Below are 25,617 nucleotides of genomic sequence, written 5' to 3'. Positions count from 1 at the left end.
ATGGCATGTGGAGGACCTTAGGCAACACAAACTTGACAGTGGGTCACAAGGGAGGAAAGGAAACATAAACAGGGAGTCACAATCATACCTCCAGTTTTCTGAACATCAACAAATCTGGAAATTAAATTCCCTGGTAATAGTCAACATGCTGGGAGAGGTTCACCAAGTGATCTCTTATGAATCTGAAGCCATAAAGGCAAAATAACAAGGGAATGACGCAGGGAAACTGATAAGAAGCATATAGTGGGTATTACTACATGTCCACTAGTGTATTGAATGGAGAAGACATCTGAGAGGGAAGATTAACCACTTGTGTATGTTAACCTACTATTAATTTTGATCACACATAGCAATGACAGTGAAATTTAATTTCTAAACTAATACCAACATCAACATTCATGTTGATATTGGAATTGGTTTATCATTGTCACATGTTCCAAGATAAAGTGAAAAACTTGTCTTCCACTCTGTTCATTCAGATCAAATCATTACATGGTGTATTGAGGTAGGACAATTTAAAACAATAACAGTGCAGAATAAGGTGCAGCGTCTACAGAGAAAGTGCAGAGTAGGTAATAATAAAGTGCAAGATGAGGTAGGTTTTGAGGTTAACGTACTTTCAGGCTCTTGTATTTTCTGCCTGATGGGAGAAGAGAGAAGAGAGACCGTCTGGGGTGGGTGGGGTCTTTGATGACGCTGACATTCAGACTTTGGAATTTGTAAAGTAGAGGGAAAACTCAATATAATGACAAGCGATACGTGGATGGGCCATGACACTGAAATAACTTTGTGATGTGTAAGTGTTGCAGTGCTGGATTTGTTCAATAGCATTTTAAAATTACATCCCTTATCTATTTTGGAATTTCTTCCTGCACTGGACACAAGTCCATGGTGACTCACTTATGATTTCCCTTTCCACATTCTCCCTATCTGCTACAATTCAGCACACAGCTAACCTCCTAGCATCTCCTATACCCTCAGATTTTCCACCTTATTTGCAAGAATATTTAAGTAATTGTTCTGGAACGGACTCACCAACAAGCTATGAATGTACTTGAGGCAGAGATCCGACAAAACTGCTCTACGACGGATATCATAGCATCTGTCATCCACCTGGCCCTGACACATGCAGAAAACAAGGACACTTATGGCAGAATGCTGGAGGTGGAAGGGCTCAAGTCCTGGTGCCAGGCAAATAACCTCTTCCTCAATATCAACAAGACAAGGGAGATGGTTATCGACTTCAGGAGAACTTGCAACACTCAGACCCCTCTTTACATCAGCGACACAGCAGTGGAAACAGCGAGCAGTTTTAAGATCCTACGAGTGTACATCTTGCACAACCTCTCATGGCCCCAGAACACATTATACAAATCAGGAAAGCTCACTAATCCCTCTATTTTCTGAGGAGCTGAGAAGAGCTGGACAATGCACATCTATAATCATGTCATTCGACAGATGAGCTGTAGATGTGCTGGCGGAGGCACAGGGAAGGCCTGGTCCTGGCAAGTGGAGATGGGGTTGAAGCAGAGTCAAGGCAGAGTCGTGGCATTCCCAAGAGTAAAGGAAGTCTCCATCTGCCGTTTCTCAGCCCACTTCTGCATCCTATCAATGTCCCTCTGGAATCTTCGACAATCCTCTACACTATCCACAACACCACCAACCTTTGTGTTGTCTGCAAACTTGCCAACCCACCCTTCTACCCCCACATCCAGGCGCTAATAAAAATCACGAAAAGTAGAGGTCCCAGAACCGATCCTTGTGGGACATCACTAATCACAACCCTCCAATCTGAATGTACTCCCTCCACCACGACCCTCTGCTTTCTGCAGGCAAGCCAATTCTGAATCCACCTGGCCAAACTTCTTTGGATCCCATGCCTTCTGACTTTCTGAATAAGCCTACCGTGTGGAACCTTGTCAAATGCCCTACTAAAATCCATACAGATCACATCCTCTGCATTACCCTCATCTATATGCCTGGTCACCTCCTCAAAGAACTCTATCAGGCTTGTTAGACACGATCTGCCCTTCACAAAGCCATGCTGACTGTCCCTGATCAGACCATGTTTCTCTAAATGCCCATAGATCCTATCTCTAAGAATCTTTTCCAACAGCTTTCCCACCACAGACATAAGGCTCACTGGTCTATAATTACCTGGACTATCCCTACTATCTTTTTTGAACAAGGGGACAACATTCACCTCCCTTCAATCCTCTGGTACCATTCTCGTGGACAACTAGGAGATTAAGATCCTAGCCAGAGGCTCAGCAATCTCTTCCCTTGCCTTGTGGAGCAGCCTGGGGAATATTCCGTCAGGCCCCAGGGACTTATCTGTCCTAATGTATCTTAACAACTCGAACACCTCCTCTCCCTTAATATCAACATGCTCCAGAACATCAACCTCACTCATATTGTCCTCACCATCATCAAGTTCCCTCTCATTGGTGAATACCGAAGAGAAGTATTCATTGAGGATCTCACTGACTTCCACAGCCTCCAGGCACATCTTCCCACCTTTATCTCTAATTGGTCCTATCTTCACTCCTGTCATCCTTTTGTTCTTCACATAATTTAAGAATGCCTTGGGGTTTTCCTTTACCCTGCTCGCCAAGGCCTTCTCATGCCCCCTTCTTGCTCTTCTCAGCCCCTTCTTAAGCTCCTTTCTTGCTACCCTATATTCCTTAATAGACCCATCTGATCCTTGCTTCCTAAACCTCATGTATATTGCCTTCTTCCACCTGACTAGATTTTCCACCTCTCTTGTCACCCATGGTTCCTTCACCCTACCATTCTTTATCTTCCTCACCGGACAAATTGATGGCTTGAAATAAAGAATATGATTCAAACATGAGCTAAATCGTAAATGTTAAATTCCTATCTCCTACGTAACTTTTACTCAGTCCCAATGATAAAAAAAATCTTTGTGATACTTCATCTAAGATTTCTACTTTGTACTTTCCATTTTGTAATTTAAATAACTATAATGATAAATATACTATTTTCAAACAATATTACAAATCAGAATATTGCATATTTATTGCTAATTACCTTTCTGAACAGAACTGTTTTGCATTTTGCAGTTGAACTTCAATCCATTTGGGTCTTTGTTTTTCCAGACAGTTGATGACCTTCTGTATTACTGGTTTGGGATTGTCCTTTTGCTGGCCCACAACACTTAGCAGACAGTCACTCATCAACACCAGTTTCTCTTTAGTCCATCGATCTATAGTAACACCTGACAACAATTCCATGGCATTTCCATCTTCTAGTGTTCTGCAAATAACTGTAATAACATGCCAAAGAAGGGATGAATTTCTGAGCTCAGGAATATTGCTTGGAAATTTTCTTTGTGCCAAAGTGAAGAGGTATTTAATTGTTGAAGGCAATGAAGCAATTATTGCAGGTAGGTCATCAATTAAAACTGAGAAAACTTGAGCAGCAAGTTTTGTAAAATCTGAAAAAGAAAGATTATATCTTAATTAGTGCTGTTATTCCTGAAGAACAACATTTATTTCAACAAAATTAGTATCTTCTGTTTATTTACAATGCATCAATGTAATTTTCAGTAAAATGGACTTTGGCTTTATCGTGGAGCAAGGCTTTGGGATAGAAACCCAGTCAGTTACTATACAGACATGCTGAGGTTGAAGAATTTATAACCCCAGCACCTTTTTTTCATATCCTGCCAAAACCCCACAGAAATCACTGCCCAGCCATATGGGATGGCACAGAAAACTGCAAGCAGGAGTAAAGATCCAGCTGTCATCAAATAAACTTAATTCATGGAACTGTTACCAATTTAAAAATGAGATTATTTACTCTGAACCTTTGAATGTATTCTTCACATACGTAGCTCTTCCAATAGAAGTTTCTTCCTTACAACCATGCGTAAAATTATTTAAATGATATTTGCTACTAAAACAACAAGATTCATTTTCATTATCAGAGAACAAAAAGTTACCTACTTTTTCCACATTCTCTTCTTTTAAATTCCCTTGGCAAATAATCCCATTCTTTGGGGATTTTGCTGAGTAAATTCTCAGGAAGCACTTGTTTATGACATTTGCCAGAATTTTCCAGTGCTTGCCACATATGCAGCAAGGAGATGACATGTCTTAAAGTTTCCTTGATTGCCTTGGATACAAACAAATGCAGGTACCTTGGAACAACTGATTCATCTTCAACTGTAAATGGTGATATGATTCATCAGTTTTTCAGACATATTACTTAAGATAAATCACATCTAATTTTTGTACTCTGAGGAGTTGTTAGCAGCTTTCATTTTTGCTAATGATATATATAACTATATCAGAAAAGTCACAGAATTTGTGGCAGTTGTCCTTTTTAAACAGTATTTTAATAAAAATAGGCAATAATTTCAAGTGTGTCAACAGTAAAATGCCATCTAGTCTCTGCAATCCAAGTTAAACATTAGAGGCTATATCCAACCTGGTGGATACTTCCTTAGTCCTACCCAGAGCCTACACAACATCATTCACAAGTATACCAAACAAGGCATGACTCTATTGTTTTTAACTTCAAACAAAATGCAGGACAAGGGGTAAGCTCAACTATTATTAATATTGATTCCAGACACTTGTTATATTTAAAATAAAATAAAATACCAAACATTACAATATTAATCCCAAGAGCTGAACAATATTCTGCTTGAACACTCCTGGTTTAAAAAAAAGTTTTCCATGGCTAAAATCATACAATAAAGACAGAACTCCCATAATAATTGGAAGTATTATTTGGAGGCTGATATCTTTTCCAGTATGGGCTATTTGTGCACACTAGGATAATTGATATTAACGTTAGAATCTCCTGCAACAGAGTGATGTAAGTATTGGAGCTACTATCTCACAGTGCTGGAGACCCAGGTTCAGCCCTGTCTGCACAGAGTTTACATGCTTGTCCTGTAACTTCATGGGTTTCCTTCACTTTCCTCAACTCCCAAAAATATGTGGCTATTGTATATTGCCCCTGGTGTGTAGATGCATAGGAACCTGGGAAGAATTTTTGGAATGTGGGCAGATTAAAAAATGAGGGTTAATGTAATATTGTTGTAAATAGGTGGCTGATGGACAATATTGACTTGGTGAGTCAAAGGGTCTGTTTCTGTGCCGTATTTCTCCAACTCAGGGCGATATCTCTGTTGTATCTCTCTTAGTGGGCTGCTAACATTATTTATCCAGTGTTGACTACAGCTGATATTTTTGAAGGTACAATATTTAAGAAATGTTTTTCTGAGGTTGAGAATAAAAGTAAAATTTCTGCGAATAACCATTTTAAGTCCACAGTCTAAGGAGATTGTATGCTTTCTCTGTGACTGTGTGGGATTCCTCTGGGTGCTTTGGTTTTATCCTACATTCCAAAGGCATATGAGTTACGGGCATGCATGTTGGCGACAGAAGTGTAGCAACACGTACAGGCTACAATTCTCAGACTGTGTTGGTCATCGACTAAAACAATGTATTTCACTGTACGTTTCGTTGTACATGTAACAAATAAAACTAATCCATAGAACCATAGAACATTACAGCACAAAAATTATTATCTTTAAGTGAAAATTTTGTGGCATTTCCAAACTAACAGTGAGTGTTGAGGGGCCCCTAGTCCACAGACCTCTTGCTTAACGGTATTGGTCCATGGCTTAAAAAAGTTTGGGGACCACCCCCCCCCCCCCGCATCTTAGTGTTTGTTTGATGTCAAACTGAACCTGGAATCACAGAATGCAGTGACATTTCAGTGTTCTTCCTTTTGAATCTGCAGATTACATGTTTCCTTACCATTGTCTACTAGGACAAAGGACAACTAAGTGTCCTAGTTCTCAATGTTACATCAGTCAGATAGGTTACGGAAATGGTTTGTTCCTTCTATAGAATACTTACCATGAATAGGCAGAGATGAAATTTTAGGATTAAAGTGGTTTGCAGCCACTTTTTTTAACTACCAAGATAAAACAAATTGGATGTGGCAGAAGAAAGGTGACAGTATCAGCGAAGGCCTCATGGGTTAAGGATTCTGAAGATCCATTACTAACTTGGTGAGTACATTTGCTACTATCTTTGTTCTGAGTGGTTCACACTGTGAGTCATAGTGCCAGACAGCCCAAAAAGCAAGAAACATCAGCATTGCATCCACTTCATTAAAGGCCTAAAAATATTTGTCGATTTCAGTGAGATCACTTCAAAATTCAAAACATTTAGTATACTCTGCTTAATCCTTCCTCATACATTAAACCTACTACCCAGAAATTACTCTGGTAAATTTACAAACCCCACCATCCCGAGAATTTATCAAATTAAAATGCGATTTTCAGCATTAATAAGCATGCCGCTTTTAAGCAGACTAGAATGTTGTTTCACCACACCTGATAAGGAGCACAATTTATTCTGCAGCTGATGTTTTTCCATATAGTCTTCAAGAACAACTCCAAGACTTCTGGGCAATAACTTGCAGTGTGTAATTACCATCACAATTGCTTCTATCAAGGCTGATTGTTGATCACTATCTTTTTCTTTTACATATTTTTCATAAAAATTCTCTTGATCAATAGCTAGAAAACAAAAGAAGCAACATCTTCAGGAAGAATATCTTTGCGATATCATAGTAAAGTTGTGGGCAATGTCGTAAAACATGAGTAAAATAGAAGTTGCGCTGCAAAGAATTGACATAATTAAAAACAACACTGCACACATTAGGGATACTATATTAAACTGCAAACCTATAATTCCATAAAGAATGATAACTATAAAATGAAATTCTATATAATTCAACCAGCAAATTGTCAGTAAACCTTGCAAAAAATGGCAGCAGCAAATCAGCATGTTTCACAGAAAAGTACAATTTGACTAAAGAGCACACTGCAAAAACATATTTGTTCAATAAATTAAATATTTGGCTGAGATCATGAAACAGGAAATCTCTGAGACAGTAATTACTTAAAGTACTAAATTCATCTTTCAAACCAGAAGCATGCTGTTTGCTCAGGAAATGATGAAATACACAATCTAAAATTTAAGTTAAGCTTAGGTAGATTAGTAGAAAAATGTGTTGCATGAGTCCAAAGGGTCAGTGAAAATCAGGAAAGATATCAACTATTGGAGATCATGAACATGTTCCCAGAAATTCAGCAAAATGATTCAATATCTGAACTTGATATTGAATCAATTTTACTACACAGGAGATTGAGTGAGTTTAATAATTTAAAAGTCAGTTCTGAATCCCTGTAATTCTTACTAGTTCATCCTCAGTTTATACAATAAACTATGTTTGACTCAATCATCAAATCAATTATTTTCAAAATCATTTCTCAAATAACTTACTCTGCTGAACAATGAGAAAGATATTAGTGCTAGGAAAGGCAAAAAACTGGAAATAGCTTTACACATTGCAACTTTGTGCATCGCTCATAAACATTTACAAAACCTGATGAGTTTCTTTGTGCATGGATAAAACCGTTTCCAATATTTGTTTTGGGTTTTTCAGGCATATCATGTGCATGAGCACAGAGGCCACTGACTTCAGGCAGGTCTTAATGACAAATAATGTACACTGCACACTTTGACAACAACACTGGAAAACTCACTTGTGCAGTCGAGGTTGGAGAAGACCATGTCAGCTTGCAGAGAATCAAGTCTTAACTGAGGAGGTAAGGCCTTCTTAAAGGGGCCAGATTACCCAGTTCGTTGCAAGAGATTCCAAGTATTAGTCTTCTGATTGAGTGAGCTTAATTTATTTGTAGATAAGCCCCATTATGAACGTTTTCCTTATCCACTTACTCTTACAGAATTCTTTTATTTCTGATGTGAGACAATAGATTGATGGAATTTATCAGCCCTTGTAAAATGTTATGCCTTATGCTAACTTCCTCCCATATTTACACATGTATTTTATACGATTAGCAAGCCATACGAGTTTGTTGATAACCTTTTCTTGGACCATGCTGTTTCTTCCAATGTAGTTCCAGACATCCCACCCTGCAAAAACTCATTTCAGGGAGGTAGCACCATCAATTTGCGGGAGACTTCCGGGAGAGGTGGGATGTCTGTAGTCCCAGATCAATCTTCCTCTGGGAGACTGGTTCTCACCTTGTTCTGTGCGGCTTACCATAGTATCAGATCTTTCCTTGTGCAAGTAGCTGGCTATCCTCACATAATGATTTTAGCAACTGTTGTGAAACATGTTCCCCCATACCTCAGCTGTTAACGTTGCCACTGAAGTTGAATATTTGCCCAGACAGAAACACACAAAAGCGCACACACACACACACACGCACGCACACACACACACACAATTAAATATACTTACACTACCTAAATCAAATAAAGTAAAAATATATTTTTATCAATTTCCAGAGTCTAAGCTCTGGGAAATTATACAATGTCTGCATTGACCCACAGATCTCCAAAGACCTATCAGTCTTGCTCAGACTCTCAAGCAGAGTATCTATCTTAATCTTTTCCCTACTTTTCAACCTTTTCATGATTCTTTGCTGCTTTCTTAAAACCCTCCTAAATCTTTACAACCTTATAAACTGCTTCTTCTAATTTAAACTCACTGATTTTTCTCACTATGTCTGGTTGGAACTTTCCCAAGCACCATGTTACTTCGGAATGGAATGTAACTTTGTTCAGAAGGTTCAAATATACAGAATACCAAACTGAAAGAAGTATATTGAACTGAAGGGCCTGTATTGTGCTGTAGGTTTTCTATGTTTCTATATCATTATTTTATCCAGAAATCAGAGATAACAATCCCTCCAAAATGGCACTGGTGAATCTCAGCAACTTCTGGCTGGTGGCCAATGAAACAAGAAAAACAACTAAACACTTTGCTAATCACTCCTTTCTTCTGGTAAACAATCATCAGAATCATCTGTAACTTGCCTTTGACTTGGAGGCAATTAAATGTGACAGAACCAAAGTGAGGCAAGGCAGCGAGCCCATCACTGAAAGTGAGGAAGACCCGAGGTTCGATTGATTTAAGTGCCAGTCCAAATTGGCAAGGTCAGTTACAGGCCAAATCGAGGCAGCGGGGCCCAGGCCCCACAGCTTATTGAAGTAACAGAACCCAATTGAACAATGATTTAAGTGTCATACCAAATGAAAAGTTTGGACACAGGCCAAATTGAGACAGTGGAGTCCAGGCCCCAGATCGATGGGACTAAACTAGATGTTTGGGTGATGATTTAGATGCTGGGCCAGGATGAAAGGGTCAGGATACCAGGGTCCGAGGTGAGGGCCGGGCCAGTTCAGCTCTCTGCATGGCCCTGTGCTGAACTTAGGTTCTGGGGACAAACTCAGTTCAGAACATTATTTGCTTGTGTTTATTGTTTGAATGAGTTGGGTTTTTTCATGCACATTGAGTGTCTGTTTTTCTTCTTTCTTTGGGTTCTTTTCAGTTTCTTTGTTTCATGACTGCCTGTTAGGAGCCGAATCTCAACATTGTATAATGTACACATACTTTGATAATAAATGTACTTTGAACTTTGGATTATGAAGTGCTAAAGGGGAATGATGAATATGGTGGTGGTATCACATGAGGGGTGTTAGAAATGCCAGAGGCTATGCCAATGAATATTGAGATGAAAGGTAACCTTAAACATATGAAACTTTCTTCAGCATTTCCTGAAAAGGATGCTTGAGTGGGTAACAGTGCTAGTCACAAACTTTAACTCCCCCCACCCCTCCAGAACCCCTCTTTCAAACTCAATCCCAACACCTCCCACAACACCCTCAACCCTCATCAGCACCAACACCACCACACCCACCTCAGGTCAATCAAGGCATCACTTCAGCATAATAGGAAAAAGGTGCTTCAACTGTATCAATAAATATACTGATAACTTAAATAAGTAAAATATGTACATCTTAACACATGAAAAATAGTGTTATATTTTCACAAACAGCATCTATGAAGTCAAGGAATTATACCAGGTTTACGTACAGTATAACATCTTATGTTAGTAGTAGCACATCACCAAATAAAAATAAATGATTATCACAATAATCATAAGAACATAAGAAATAGGAGCAGGAGTAGGCCATCCAGCCCATCGAGCCTGCCCCACCATTCAATAATATCATGGCTGATCTGTCCATAAACTCAGCTCCATCTACCTGCCTTTTCCCCATAACCCTTAATTCCCATACTATGTAAAAACCTATCTAACTGTATCTTAAATATATTTAGTGAAGAAGCCTCAACTGCTTCCCTGGGCAGAGAATTCCACAGATTCACCACTCTCTTTGAAAAATAGTTCCTCCTTACCTCCATCCTAAATCTTCTCCCCTGAATCTTGAGGCAATGTCCCCTCATTCCAGTCTCACCTACCAATGGAAACAACTTTCCTACTTCTATCTTATCTATCCCTTTCAAAATTTTGTATGTTTCTATCAGATCCCCTCCCTCTCATTCTTCTGAATTCCAGAGAGTATAGTCCCAGGTGACTCAATCTCTCCACATAGGTTAACCCCTTCATCCCTGGAATCAACCTCGTGAACCTCCTCTGCACTACCTCCAAAGCCAGTATATCCTTCCTCAAGTATGGAGACCAGAACTGCACACAGTACTCCAGGTGCGGCCTCACCAGTAGCCTGTATAGCTGTAGCATGACCTCCCTGCTCTTGAATTCAATCCCTCTAGCAATGAAGGCCAACATTCTGTTTGCCTCCTTAATAACCTGTTGTACCTGCAAGCTAACTTTTTGCCATTCATAAACAAGCACTCCCAAGTCCCTCTGCACAACAGCATGCTGCAGTCTTCCACAATTTAAATAATAATCTGCTCTTCTATTATTCCTTCCAAAGTGGATGATCTTGCATTTACCAAATTTGTATTCCATCTGCCAGACCTTGGCCCACTATATCCCTCTGCAGACTCTCCACATCCTCTGTAACAATTTGCTTTTCCACTCAGTTTAGTGCCATCAGCAAATTTTGCTATGCTCAGTCCCTTCTTCCAAATCATCAATGTAAATGGTAAACAGCTGCAGGCCCAGCACCGACCCCTGCGGCACCCCACTCACCACTGACTGCCAACCAGAGAAACACCCATTTATACCAACACTCTGCCTTCTATTTGTTTAACCAATCCACTATCTATGCCAATACACTTCCTCTGACTCCATGCATCCGTATCTTATTTATCTGTCTCTTGTGCGGCATCTTATCAAACGTGTTCTGGAAATCCAAGTATACAACATCCACCTGTTCCCCTCTATGCACTGCACTCATTATGTCCTCAAAGAACTCCAGTAAGTTTATCAAACAGGACCTGCCCTTTCTGAATCCATGTTGCGTCTGTCTAATGGAACCACTCCTTTCTACATGTTTTGCTATTTCTTCCTTAATGACAGCTTCAAGCATTTTCCTGACTACAGATGTTAAGCTAACTGGCCAATAGTCGCCCGTCTTTTGCCTATATCCTTTATTAAAAAGTGGCGTGACATTTGCTGTCTTCCAGTCCGCTGGGACCTGCCAAGAGTCTGGAGAGTTTTGATAAATGATTACCAACATGTCTACTATAACCTCCGCCAATTCCTTCAGCACCCTGGGATGCATCCCATCAGGACCAGGGGACTTATCTACCTTCAGGCCCTCTAGTTTGCTCATCACTATCTCTTTAGTGACAGTGATTTTATTGAGCTCCTCACCTCCCATTTTGTCCATAACATCCTTCTTTGGCATATTAGACGTGTCCTCCACCATGAAGACCGACACAAAATAGTCGTTCAATGCCTCATAATCATTATGTTATCTGATATTGGAAAACATCAGCATTTTCATGATATTTTAATATATGAAATAAACTTTTCTGCATATTTTTATGAAGTGATCAATCACTATGGTTTGGTTCATTGTTACTCCGCGATGTAACTTATCATCTTACTAACGCTATGATGAGGTCACTTTAATCTCATATTACTTCATAAATTATGTGATTAGGTTACTATTTATGACAAAACTAGTTTCTCCTACCAAAGAAAAACTGGTCATATGATGCATCCTTGAAGAATATGTCCATGTGGCCTGCACATGTTCATCAGTGTCAAAGGTTTCGATTTTACTTGGCCCACCTGCACTTGCCAACATACAGATCAAAATGCTTATTCAATGTTGATAGTCATAGAGTATCATCATGGAAACAGGATACATCAGGAAAAGGGCATATCAGCAGCTCTGGCTTCATTAGAAGTTTGAGGAGATTCTCTATGTCACCAAACACTTTCGCTACTTACTACAGATACATGGTACAGAGCATTCTGATTGGTTGCATCATAGCCTGGTACGCAGGTTCCAATGTACAGTATTGAAAGAGTTGCACAGGGTTACAGATTCAGCCAGTTCCATCATGGTCACAACCTTCCCCACCACCCAGAATACCTTCAAAAGATAGTGCCTCAAGGAAGCAGCATCCATTATTAAAGGCCCTCAGCAACAAGATGTGCCCTCTTCACATTACTACTATTGGAGAGGAAGCACAGGAGCTTGAAGACTCAAACTCAATGTTTTAAGAATGGCTTCTTTCGCTCCGATATCAGATTTCTGAACAGTCCATGAATCCAGAAACATTAATCCTTTTTTCCACTATTAATCTATATTTTAACATATAGTAATTTTTATGTATTGCACTGTACTACTGCCACAAAACAATGAATTTCCTGACATACAGTATGTCAGTAATAATAAACCTCATTCTGATTGCCTCAGCTCATTCATGCTGAACAATATGTCTACCTATGCTTGTCTCATTTGGGCCATGTCCTTCTAAATCTTTTCTATCCATGTACTTCTCCAAACATATTTTAAATGTTGTTATTTTACCTGCCCCAATTACTTTCTCTGGCAGACTGTTCTATAAGACACCAGCCTCTGTGTGAAGAAGTTGCCTGTCAGGCTCCTTTCGGATCTTTCTCTCTCACCTTAAACCTGTGCCTCTAGTTTTTCATTCCCTTTCCTTTGGAAAAAAGTCTTTGTGCATTCACCCTTCAATGCCACACAGAACTTTACACATCTCAATAAGGTCACCTCTCAGTCCCCTACAAAAATGGTTCCGTGATTGAAAGGCTTGTCATATAAAGAGTGTTTGATGGCTCTGGTCCTGTACACACTGGATTTCAGAAGAATAAGCGGTGACCTCACTAAAACCTATAGAATATTGGAGGGCCTCGATAGAGTGGATGTGAAGATGATGTTTCTTATGGTGGGGGAGTCGAGGACCAGAGGACACAGCCTCAGAATAGAGGGGTGTCCTTTTAGAACAGAGATGAAGAGGAATTCCTTCAGCTAGAGATTGGTGAATCTGAGGAATTCATTGCTATAGACAACTGTGGAAGTCAAGTCATTGTGTATACTTGAGGCAGAGGTTGATAGATTATTTCTTTGTCAGGGTGTGAAGAAATATGGGGAGAAGACGGGGATTGGGAGTGAGAATGAAAATGGATCAGCCATAATGAAATGGTGGAGAAGACTCGATGGGCTGAATGGCCTAATTCTGCTGCTATATCTTATGGTCTTATAATAAAAAGTACTAACTTGCCCATTCCCACCCTATAGCTCAGGCCCTCAAGACCTGGCAATATTCCTGTAAATCTTCTTTGCATTCTTTCCAGCTTAACAATGTCTTTTCTATGACAGAGCAACCAGAACGATACACAGCACTCCAAGTGTGGTCTCAAATGCAACATATCCTCCAGACTCCTGCACTCAGTGCACTGCCCTGTATAGGGCCATAAGACCATAAGATATAGGAATAGAATTAGGCCATTTGGCACATCGAGTCTCCAGTGTCATTTCATCATGGATGATCAATTTTCCTCTTAGTCCCAGTCTCCTGCCTTCTCCCCATATCCCTTCATGCTCTGATCAATTAAGAATCTATCAACTTCTGCCTTAAAAGACCTGGCCTCCACAGCTGCCTGTGGCAAATAATTCCACAGATTCACCACTGTCTGGCTAAAGAAATTCCTCCTCATCTCCATTCTAAAAGGATGCCCCTCTATTCTGAGGATGTGTCCTCTGGTCTTAGACTCTCTCACCATAGGAAACATCCTCTTCAAATCCACTCTATCAAGGCCTTTCTCCATTCAATAGGTTTCCATGAGGTCACCCCTCATTCTTCTGAATTCCAGCAAATACAGGCCCAGAGCCATTGTGCCAAGCGCTTTCTTCACCACCTGATGGAATAGAAGAATAAACTCTGATTTGAATGGCCCAACATGAGAAAGCTCCAATACCTTGCACATTGTTTGCCTTAGAAGCACCACCAGGTCTTAGTGGCCATTTGTAAGCTTTTGATTGGATCATTAAATTCCAACTCACACACTTTTCCAAAAAGAAAGTGTGTGAGGTAGTGTGAGGTAGAGGTCATTGATGAGGTGGGAAGGAACAGTGGTGATGCAGCAAACAGGCCATTAAAAGAATTGTTTTAGCTACAACACTTGTATCTTTATAAACACTAAACATACCAATATTTGACTGCATATGCTTAAAAATTCAAGTTTTCATATGAATCACTCTCAAAGTGTTTTTGATTGTCAGTCCTCACTCCCTGCAAAACAGTTATGTTTCACTGTAATAGATTAATAACCCCTGTCAGAATGTCCTTGAACTTTGAGTACCAGATGGCAAGATATAATACACTACAGCAGAGAAATAAGAGGGAGGCTATGATTGTGTATTTGTCAGTCTTTGTGGGGAATGACAGGTATTTGACTAAGTAAGCAAATGCAAAACCCTGAACCAGTAAAGAACATGACAGAAACTGAAACCTTATTTGTACCTCTGACAAACATTAAACTGTCCAAAAATGGCAATGCTGAAATAGGTTATCAAACTAAAGCACGAAGACCTGATTTTTTTTTCTTATTTGAAGGTATCAGGTAATGATTCTCTCAGAAAGATGATGAAAAGATTGATTGTTCACAGCACACTTTAGAAATAATCACAACCACCCCAAATCATTTAAAACACTTTATTCACTTGGATAAATCTTTATATCTAATAATCCTGTGAATCTTAAACCATATTTCAAGGAATGCAAATGAGATGCTAAATATAAAATGAAAGTATAATGATACAATAAAATTTAATATCTATCTGTAAAATATCCACAGTACATCCGTATCTTCAAAATGAGGCTCCAATGCACTGGATCGAAAGAGGCAACAAAGGATTGTAGACTCAACCAGCTTCATCGTGGACACAAGCCACCCCAGCACTGAGGGCATTTTCAAAAGTCAGTGCCTCGAGAAGGTGGCATCCTTCATTAAGGACCCTCACTTCGCTGTCTAGGACATGCCCTTTTCTCATTACTACCATCAGGGAAGGTTACAGGAGTCTAAAAACCATCACCCAATGATTTAGCAATAGCTTTTTTCCCTCTGCCATCAGATTTCTGGAAGGTCATTGAACCCATGAATACCATCTTCCTATTCTGCTTTTACACTATTTATTTATATTTTTTATTGTAACTTATAGTATTTTTAACGTCTTGCACTGTACTGCTGGCACAAAACAAAAATATAATGAATATGTCAGTCATTATAAACCAGGTTCTGATTCTGATTCTGATTCTAGAGCTTAAGATAGCAATGTAAATTGGAATCTCCTTCTAAAAATCCACAAAATTTATTTTCTACAAAAATACAAAGAGAGGGAAATCAGACACTTTCTAAATGTGTATATAATCCTCAAAATGATTTCATTCTTCAGCAGTGGGCTCAATAATTACATTTAGCTTCAGTGAGTTCTGAGCTACTATCAGGGGTAGCTCTGATAATGAGAGCTGGCATTGAAGTATTTTGGTAAAAAGAAAATTGGATAGGAATTCAGAAGCAAGGGAGAGAAAACACAAGACAGAGCAGTTTATTACAGTATTACTATCAAAGGAAGTATCAATCAGGAAGATATAATGAGAATGAGTATCAGAGTTAATACAATAACAATAATCATGATTGACTTTAATCATTATATAGATTGGAATAACAAAAACTGTTAAAAGGTGGTCTTGAGAACAACATCATGGAATATCTTTGAGGCAGTTCCCTACAACAAATTGATCGATTATACAACTAGAATACAGGTTATTTGAAATCGAACATCATTTAGAATCTTGGCAACAGTGTCATGTAGGTTCAGTGGGCTGCCTACCTCTGTAAAGAAAGCCAGTGTAGGAAATCATGCTTTGCACAATGTAAGTTCTTTAAAAAAAAACAAACATTTCATTATGAACTTAAATTACAGGCTATCTTCAATTATCTTAGAGAATGAATGAAGGTGCTGAGACAGATCTGGTCAAGCACAACAAAGCAGAATTAATTGGTAACCTTATAATAATCTCAATTTAATTTGGGACTAACAAATTTCAAATATGAAACTAATCTTAAATAGAAGCAAATACAAGGGTATAATGGCTGACTTGGCTAATGTATGTAAAAAAATATCATGATAGTTAGCAGTTGCAGATATTTTAAAAATAATTTTATAATAGTCAATGCATTGGAATATAAATATTTGGCTGGGAAGTGATCTATTTTGAATCCAGCGAAGGCTGTCTTAAAAAAAGATATGAAGAGAGAAAATAGAATGTGAAAGAAAATTAGGAAGAAAGAGACTGGCTATTAGTAAGCAAGAAGAAAGAGAATACCAGAACCAAATTCAAGTAAATTGTGTTTTAGTCCCTTGGAAGTTTAGACTAGGCAATCAATAATGAGAAATGATGAAACATCAGAGGCATTTAACAATTATTTTCCATCTTCCTTCCCATTAGAAAACACTCGAACTATACCAAGAAAGTAAGTAATAAAAGGAAAAACATACGAGGATAAGGAACATGAAACAATCAATATCACACACTGAAAAAAAACTGACAAACTAGTACAATTAAATGCCACCAGACTCCTTGCAACTGATGGCTTTATCCTTGGAATCTAAAACAGGTGTCTGCAAATATGCTGGAGCAAATTATTGTGATTTCCCCAAAATTCTCCAGATTTTTGAAAAGCACCAGCAGACTGGAAAACAGCAATCTTAACCATATTATTCAAAAAGGAGGAAAAACAAAATTAGGAAACTAAATCCTTGCTTTCAGCAAATACTGGCATCCATTAGTGAGAATGGACAAATACAAAAACATAAAGTTAATAGATTTATAATGGGAAAATTGTGTTGAACACATTTATTGGAAATCTATGAGGATGTAACCAGAAAGTAGAATAAGCAAAGCCATTGCACTTTGTGCATCTGGATTTCCAGAGGCATGAAATAAAATGTCACATAGAAGTTTATTGTAGAAGATTAAGAATCAATAAATTGAGGATAATATATGTATTAATGTGAACAGCAATGATTAACAAATTTAAAAGAGAAGATAATGATAAATAGATCCATTTCAATTTGGCAAGGTGAAATTAATGGGGGTTCCTTGTGACCTCAACTATTTACAACAGGCCCTGGGTCTTAGAACAAGGAACAACCCAACGTTTGGACAATTTCAATGCTGGGTCAGGTGGATTGAAAAGCCGGGCCTGGTGGATCGAAAAGGCAGTGTGTTGGGGCGGTTCTGCTCGCTGATCCGCATCATTTGCTTCGGTCTCCGCTGCACTGAGACTGAAGCTGTGGGCCTGCTCTGGCTGCTCCGGGCTTCATGGCTAAGGACTCACTTTGGTTTTAAATGCCATTTGCTTACTTTTATTGTTTGCACAATTTGTTTCTTTTTCTCTCTCTCTCTTGAACGTTTGTTGGTCTTTTTTTTAACTGGTTCTTTTGGGTTTCTTGCTTTGTGACTGCCTGTGAGGAGACACATCTCAAAGTTGTATAATGATAACATATTCTGATAATAAATGCACTTTGAACTATCTACAATCAATATTAATGATTTAATTGAAGGGACCTAGTGTAATATTCCATGTTTCCTGACAAGAAGGAAGCTAAGTATGCAAACAACAGGAATTCTGCAGATGCTGGAAATTCAAGCAACACACATCAAAGTTGCTGGTGAACGCGTCCGGTGCTCCCGATGTGGCCTTCTATATATTGGTGAGACCTGACGCAGACTGGGAGACCGCTTTGCTGAACATCTACGCTCTGTCTGCCAGGGAAAGCAGGATCTCCCAGTGGCCACACATTTTAATTCCACATCCCATTCCCATCCTGACATGTCTGTCCATGGTCTCCTCTACTGTAAAGATGAAGCCACACTAAGGTTGGAGGAACAACACCTTATATTGTGTCTGGGTAGCCTCCAACCTGATGGCATGAACATCGACTTCTCTAACTTCCGCTAATGCCCCACCTCCCCCTCGTACCCCATCCGTTATTTATTTTTATACACACATTCTTTCTCTCTCTCCTTTTTCTCCCTCTGTCCCTCTGACTATACCCCTTGCCCATCCTCTGGTTCCGCCCCACCTTGTCTTTCTCCCTGGACCTCCTGTCCCATGATCCTCTCATATCCCCTTTGCCAATCACCTGTCCAGCTCTTGGCTCCATCCCACCCCCTCCTGTCTTCTCCTATCATTTTGGATCTCCCCCTCCGCCTCCCACTTTCAAATCTCTTAATAACTCTTCCTTCAGTTAGTCCTGACGAAGGGTCTCGGCATGAAACGTCAACTGTACCTCTTCCTGGAGATGCTGCCTGGCCTGCTGCGTTCACCAGCAACTTTGATGTGTGTTGCAGGAAGCTAAGTATGTAAATTATGTGGAGGATACCTAAAATACATGTGTAAAAAAGATGGTGCATGAATGCAAAGTGAAGCTATTCACTTTGATAGACTAAAACAAATACAGATTGGCCTAGAAATTCATTCACAGTCGGTAAATGCAAATAAATTTTTCAGGAGGTACACAATGCTCTGTTATTAAGAGTAAGAAAATCTTGGTGGAATTGTACAGCTTTGATGAGATCACGCCTTGACTGCCACAGACTCCTTATTTAAAGGAAGGATATGTTTCTCTAAGGAGTAATGCAGAGAAGGTCAATGAGATTCAGTGATTAGAGAAATTGAGTTGAATTGAGTTGAGGCCTCTGTTGGTCAGAGTTGACCATAGATATTGTTTCCTAGCTGTCTAGGTATGTAAGCCTGGGCAGTACAATATGGAAAGCAAGCTGTTGCCCATGTAACAAGCTCTCCATCTTCACACACCTGATGAACCCAAAGGAACAGCAGCATTGCAGGAGTTGCCAATCAGCATTGAACTCAAAGTAGGATTGCCTTAGGGATTCCAGTTACAGAATTTTCCTTTGGGGTTTACTCCCAAAGCCTTCCCCATGAGTGGCTATAGCTGCAAGGCAGCGGAGGATTGAAATCAGGGTTCTCCTTTTCCTAGATGAGCTGCCAACCACGACTGACGAGCCCCATCTGCCCGGAAACATACAAGAATCTTCAGGACTTGAAAGGGTACATTTTGTTCAGAATATTTCCCTAAGTGGAGCAATCAGGATGGTGTAGGGTCAAGGCTGATTTCCCCCTGTAATGGTGAAACATCAGCTGCATGCTGTTAGATACTACTATGTTTCCAGCATCTCTATATAAACACTGACTAAGAAGCAAAATGTAAATGCTGGTGTTTTTCTACAAAATTCTGTTGAATAGCACACATAAAACATTATTATAAGATAGAATTATTAGGTTGGTTTCAATCTGTGCAACTTTAGAACATAGAAAACATAGAAAACCTACAGCACAATACAGGCCCTTCGGCCGAAAAAGCTGTGCCAAACATATCCTTACCTTAGAAATTGCCTAGGGTTACCATAGCCCCTTCGTTTTCTGAGCTCCATGTACCTGTCCAGGAGTCTCTTAAAAGATGCTATCATATCCGCCTCCTCCACCACCATCGATGGCAGCTCATTCCACGCATTCACTGCTCTCTGTGTAAAAAAAACTTACCCCTGACATCTCCTCTGTACCTACTTTCAAGTACCTTAAAGCTATGCCCTCTCGTGCTAGCCATTCTAGCCCTGGGAAAAAGCCTCTAACTATCTACACGATCAATGCCTCTCATCATCTTATACACCTCGATCAGGTCACCTCTCTCATCTCCATTGCTCCAAGGAGAAAAGGCCAAGTTCACTCAACCTATTCTCTGTAATGGCCACAACATCATAGCTCCATAGTACTGATCCATGCTCTAAGCTCATCAACTTTGTTCATAATACTCCTTGCATTAAAATAGACACATCTCAAACCATCGGTCTGAGCACGTCCCTTCTCTGTCACCTGCCTATCCTCCCTCTTGCACTGTCTCCAAGCTTTCTCTATTTGTGAACCAACCTCCTCTTCTTCCGTCTCTTCAGTTTGGTTCCCACCCCACAGCAATTCTAGTTTAAACTCTCCCCAGTTGCCAAAATGGGGGGGGGGGCGGCTTAGGGAGCAAGGGTGGACCCAAATGCAAGACACATCTTGTGAGGTTCATTAAATTGAGTTTATTGTTTGATACCAGGAGAGTAAAGCAGAAACAGGAATAGCGAACTGGTCAAGGACTCAGGACTACGACTAGGCTGGGACTAGGGGTCTGGGCTTGGACTCGGAACTGGATCCCAGAACTAGCGGCGACATGAAGAGGCTACGTTATGGACTCCGAGCCAGGGACTGGACAAGGACCCAGTACCTGGGTTGTGCCCCGGGCTCGGACCCCAGAACCAGGCATGGACATGACATGGGCTAGGGAGAGGAGGAACATGGGAACACAGAGCCTGGGTCTCGGGAGAGCAGGTACATGGAACCATAGACACATACACAGAACACAGAGTCGGGACCCCTCCTTGGGTACAGGACATAGGGCCGGGACTCATAACCCGCCCCCCCTGCAGGGCAACGGCAAGACGGCCTGACTTACCCCACGGAGGCGAGGACAATACAAGACCAACACGAAAGAACACCAGACAGTACCTATCTAGCTCCGGCGACAGAACTAGATCCAGGTGCAGGCGAGGGCTGTAGACGAGGGCTAGAGGCAAGAGGGGCAGAGAATGGATTCAGACCGGGGGGGGGGGTGGTTAGGACAGGAATCACAGACCGCCAGGGCCAGGACTTGACTCGGTACTTGGATGCCACCAGGGCCAGGACTTGACTTGGTACTTGGATGCCGCCAGGGCCAGGACTTGACTTGGTACTTGGATGCCGCCAGGGCCAGGAAGGGCCGGGACTTGACTCGGAACTTGGATGCCGCCAGGGCCAGGACTTGACTCGGTACGTGGATGCCGCCAGGTAGTGGCGAGCTCTCAACTCAGCCTGGGAACAGTAGACAGTGGTTCTTGATTCCCTCTGACAGGTTGACTGACGGACCCACCTCAGTGAGGAAACTTTGCAGGTTCGCTTTGGCAGGGTAACTTGACAGGGTTGCTCGGGTGAGGAAAGGCGAATTACTGGCACTTGCTTCGGGCGGAGACTAGGCTTGCTCCGGCCAGATGACATTGGCACGCCGTACCTTGGTGTCTTTGCAAACGCTCTCACACCGAACAGCTGAAAGCCAGAGACGATAAACTACCAGTTCAGCCGGGAGTAAATTGCCTTCAATCACCAAGGCCGAGGGACATGGGAAAACAGGGAACCAAAGGGAAACAGGGAGTCAACGGTCCGGATCATAACATAAACAAAGTAAATTTAAAGGGACCCCGATCCGGACCATGACACCGATAGCCTTAGCAAACCTCCCTGCCAGGATATTGGTCCCCCTAGGATTCAAGTGCAACCAATTTTATTATGCTTCATATCACTAATCGTTTAAACTCTACAGTAAATGCTTTTTTCACATCTACATCTAAACTTCATTGTTTTAATGCTCAGTCTCCAGGCTTCCAATGAAGCGAAGTTCATATTATAGCTCTTGTTTTAACAGGAATGGCACCAGAGTAGTTAAATTGCTGGACTAGTAATTCAGGGCTAGAACTATCACTCCTGGAGTTATTGTAATTGTTTCTGCCTTTGGAAGCTCATTCCAGAAACCAACTACACTTTGTGTGAAAGTTTGCCTCTCCGATCTTCCTTTTAACCTCTTCCCTCTCAATGCAATCATATGCTGTCTAGCTATAGACAGACACATCATGGAAACAGACACTATCCATCTATCCTACTTCTGCCTCTCATAACTTTATATACCTCTATCATGTCAGTTCTCACTCTGCTTTGCTCCAGAGAAAATAAACCCAGTTATCCAATTTCTCCTATTAACTCAAGTCCTCCATTCCAGGTTACATCCTCATGAATCACCTCTTGTAACCTATATTACTGGTTCCTTATAGACAGGGGTGGGAGTTCGCTGGGGTACGGGAGCGTGGTGGGCATAGTTCCCTCTAAGCTGTGCGCATGTGTGTGCACACACACTTTTTTCAACCAGCACACAAAGGAAACTAATGTGCGCACAAAAGGTTAGGAGGCAGTGATCATAACGTGATTGAGTTCACTGTGAAATTTGAGAGAGAGAAGCCGAAATCTGATGTGTCGGTATTTCAGTGGAGTAAAGGAAATTACAGTGGCATGAGAGAGGAATTGGCCAAAGTTGACTGGAAAGGGACACTGGTGGGAACGATGGCAGAGCAGCAGTGGCTGGAGTTTATGCGAGAAGTGAGGAAGGTGCAAGAAAGATATATACCAAAAAAGAAGAAATTTTTGAATGGAAAAAGGATGCAACCGTGGCTGACAAGAGACGTCAAAGCCAAAGTAAAGGCAAAGGAGAGGGCATACAAGGAAGCAAAAATTAGTGGGAAGTCAGAGGAAATTTTTAAAAGCTTACAAAAGGAAACTAAGAAGGCCATTAAGAGGGAAAAGATGAACTATGAAAGGAAGCTAGCAAATAATATCAAAGAGGATACTAAAAGCTTTTTCAAGTATATAAAGAGTAAAAGACAGGTGAGAGTAGATATAGGACCGATAGAAAATGATGCTGGAGAAATTGTAAAGGGAGATAAGGAGATGGCGGAGGAATTGAACAAGTATTTTGCATCAGTCTTAACTGAGGAAGACATCAGCAGTATACCGGACACTCAAGAGTGTCTGGGAAGAGAAGTGTGCGCAGTCACAATTACGAGAGAGAAGGTACTCAGGAAGTTGAATAGTCTAAGGATAGGTAAATCTCCTGGACCAGATGGAATGCACCCTTGTGTCCTGAAGGAAGTAGCTGTGGAGATTGCGGAGGCATTAGCAATGACCTTTCAAAAGTCAATAGATTCTGGCATGGTTCCAGAGGACTGGAAGATTGCAAATGTCATTCCGCTATTTAAGAAGGGGGCAAGGAAGCAAAAAGGAAATTATACACCTGTTAGCTTGACATCGGTGGTTGGGAAGTTGTTGGAGTCAATTGTCAAGGATGAGGTTATGGAGTACCTGGAGGCAGATGACAAGATAGGCACAACTCAGCATGGATTCCTTAAAGGAAAATCCTGCCTGACAAACCTATTACAATTTTTTGAGGAAATTACAAGTAGGCTAGACAAGGGAGATGCAGTGGATGTTGTATATTTGGATTTTCAGAAGGCCTTTGACAAGGTGCCACACATGAGGCTGCTTAACAGGTAAGAGCCCATGGAGTTACGGGAAAGTTACATACGTGGATAGAGCATTGGCTGATTGGCAGGAAACAGAGAGTGGGAATAAAGGGATCCTGTTCTGGTTGGCTGCCAGTTACCAGTGGTGTTCCACAGGGGTCCGTGTTGGGGCCGCTTCTTTTTACATTGTACATCAATGATTTGGATTATGGAATAGATGGCTTTGTGGCTAAGTTTGCTGATATAAAGATAGGTGGAGGGGTTGGTGGTGCTGAGGAAACAGAGAGTCTGCAGAGAGACTTGGATAGATTGGGAGAATGGGCAAAGAAGTGGCAAATGAATTACAATGTTGGAAAGTGTATGGTTATGCACTTTGGAAGAAGAAATAAATGGGCAGACTATTATTTAAATGGGGAGAGAATTCAAAGTTCTGAGATGCAACGGGATTTGGGAGTCCTCGTGCAGGATACCCTTAAGGTTAACCTCCAGGTTGAGTCGGTGGTAAAGAAGGCGAATGCAATGCTGGCATTCATTTCTAGAGGAATAGAGTATAGGAGCAGGGATGTGATGTTGAGGGTCTATAAGGCACTAGTAAGACCTCACTTGGAGTACTGTGGGCAGTTTTGGGCTCCTTATTTAAGAAAGGATGTGCTGACGTTGGAGAGGGTTCAGAGAAGATTCACTAGAATGATTCCGGGAATGAGAGGGTTAACATATGAGGAATGTTTGTCCGCTCTTGGACTGTATTCCTTGGAGTTTAGAAGAATGAGGGGGGACCTCATAGAAACATTTCGAATGTTGAAAGGCATGGACAGAGTGGATGTGGCAAAATTGTTCCCCATGGTGGGGGAGTATAGTATGAGAGGGCATAACTTAAGGATTGAAGACTGCCCATTCAGAACAGAGATGCGAAGAAATTTTTTTAGCCAGTAGGTGGTGAATCTATGGAATTTGTTGCCACGGGCGACAGTGGAGGCCACGTCATTGGGTGTATTTAAGGCAGAGATTGATAGGTATCTGTGTAGCCAGGGCATCAAAGGTTATGGTGAGAAGGTGGGGGAGTGGGACTAAATGGGAGAATGGATCAGCTCATGATAAAATGGCGGAGCAGACTCGATGGGCCGAATGGCTAACTACTGCTCCTTTGTCTTATGGTCTTATAAATCGCATTTGGACGGTGTACAAAAGCTCAGGCAACAGAACCCGTCATTACCCGTTACAGGAGTGATACGCATGTTACGGTTGAGTGCAGATGAGCGAGAGCGAAAACGATCAAACCCAGAGGATATCAAAGTTGAGGTACAAGAATGGTCAGCTTTTGATTTCTCCACATTTGAAGACTGTGACTTCACATTTGATGATGAACAAGTTAATGCCTTATGTCTAAAATATCATGATTTTCTAGCTAAAATATTGTAATAGTTAGACAATTTAATGATTTCAAATTTTCCATGCAAGAAAAAATTAAATCCAAACTGATTTCAAACTTTGCTCAAATGGTGGCATTTGTACTTCAAAATGAACAGCTTTGCAACCTTGCACAGTTGAATGGACATTGGGGAAACCTTTCTTGCGTTTAGTGCGGACTGTGAGCGAGGTTTTAGCCTAATGAATCAACTCAAAAACAAGCTGAGAAACTGTTTAGGTGAATGTTATTTGGATATGTTAATGAGAATCAAAAGCTATCAATTGGATGGAAGTTCTATTAGTCTAGATAGAGTTTACAAAGAATGGGTAAATGCCAAAGACAGGAGAGAGAAAAAAATAACTGAGTGACTTAAATATGTATGTTATTTTGTTGTTATTCTGTGCAGTTTTATGTCAAATATTCTGTAAACCACATAAACTGTGCCATGTGTGCATTCAGTGCGCACATACTTTTGTCACAGGAAAAAAATTTGCACAACATAATATTTTTGCACACACTGACTGCTAAAAATTAGAGGGAACATTGGTGGTGGGAATAAGCTCCCACCACCTATTAAATGCTCCCAATGGTATGCATTTCAAATAGCCTCTTAGTACCAAGTTCAGCTCCTGGCCTTCATGTGTGGCTTAGCTACTAAGCCCAGTAGAACTGTTTTCACTGACAGGTTAAGGTGCAAAGTCAAGTTACTG

General features: G+C 40.7%; 1 protein-coding gene across 4 annotated transcripts in view; it reads right to left on the bottom strand.

The window, feature by feature from the left end:
• The window catches only part of kiaa0825 (KIAA0825 ortholog), a 309,600-nt gene that overhangs the window by 217,493 nt on the left and 66,490 nt on the right, over nucleotides 1-25,617 (bottom strand). For all 4 annotated transcript variants that reach the window (XM_063069273.1, XM_063069276.1, XM_063069275.1 and 1 more), the window contains exons 14-16: nucleotides 6,380-6,565; nucleotides 3,969-4,187; nucleotides 3,052-3,457 (exon numbers count right to left, since the gene is read on the bottom strand). In XM_063069273.1, the coding sequence (XP_062925343.1) occupies nucleotides 3,052-3,457; nucleotides 3,969-4,187; nucleotides 6,380-6,565 (811 nt within the window). The remainder of the gene's footprint in view (nucleotides 1-3,051; nucleotides 3,458-3,968; nucleotides 4,188-6,379; nucleotides 6,566-25,617) is intronic.

Source organism: Mobula hypostoma, chromosome 16 (genome assembly GCF_963921235.1).
Source record: "Mobula hypostoma chromosome 16, sMobHyp1.1, whole genome shotgun sequence".
In the NCBI taxonomy this organism is placed as follows: domain Eukaryota; kingdom Metazoa; phylum Chordata; class Chondrichthyes; order Myliobatiformes; family Myliobatidae; genus Mobula; species Mobula hypostoma.
The sequence above is the reverse complement of the archived record's forward strand: the minus strand, read 5'-3'. Positions and strand labels throughout refer to the sequence as shown.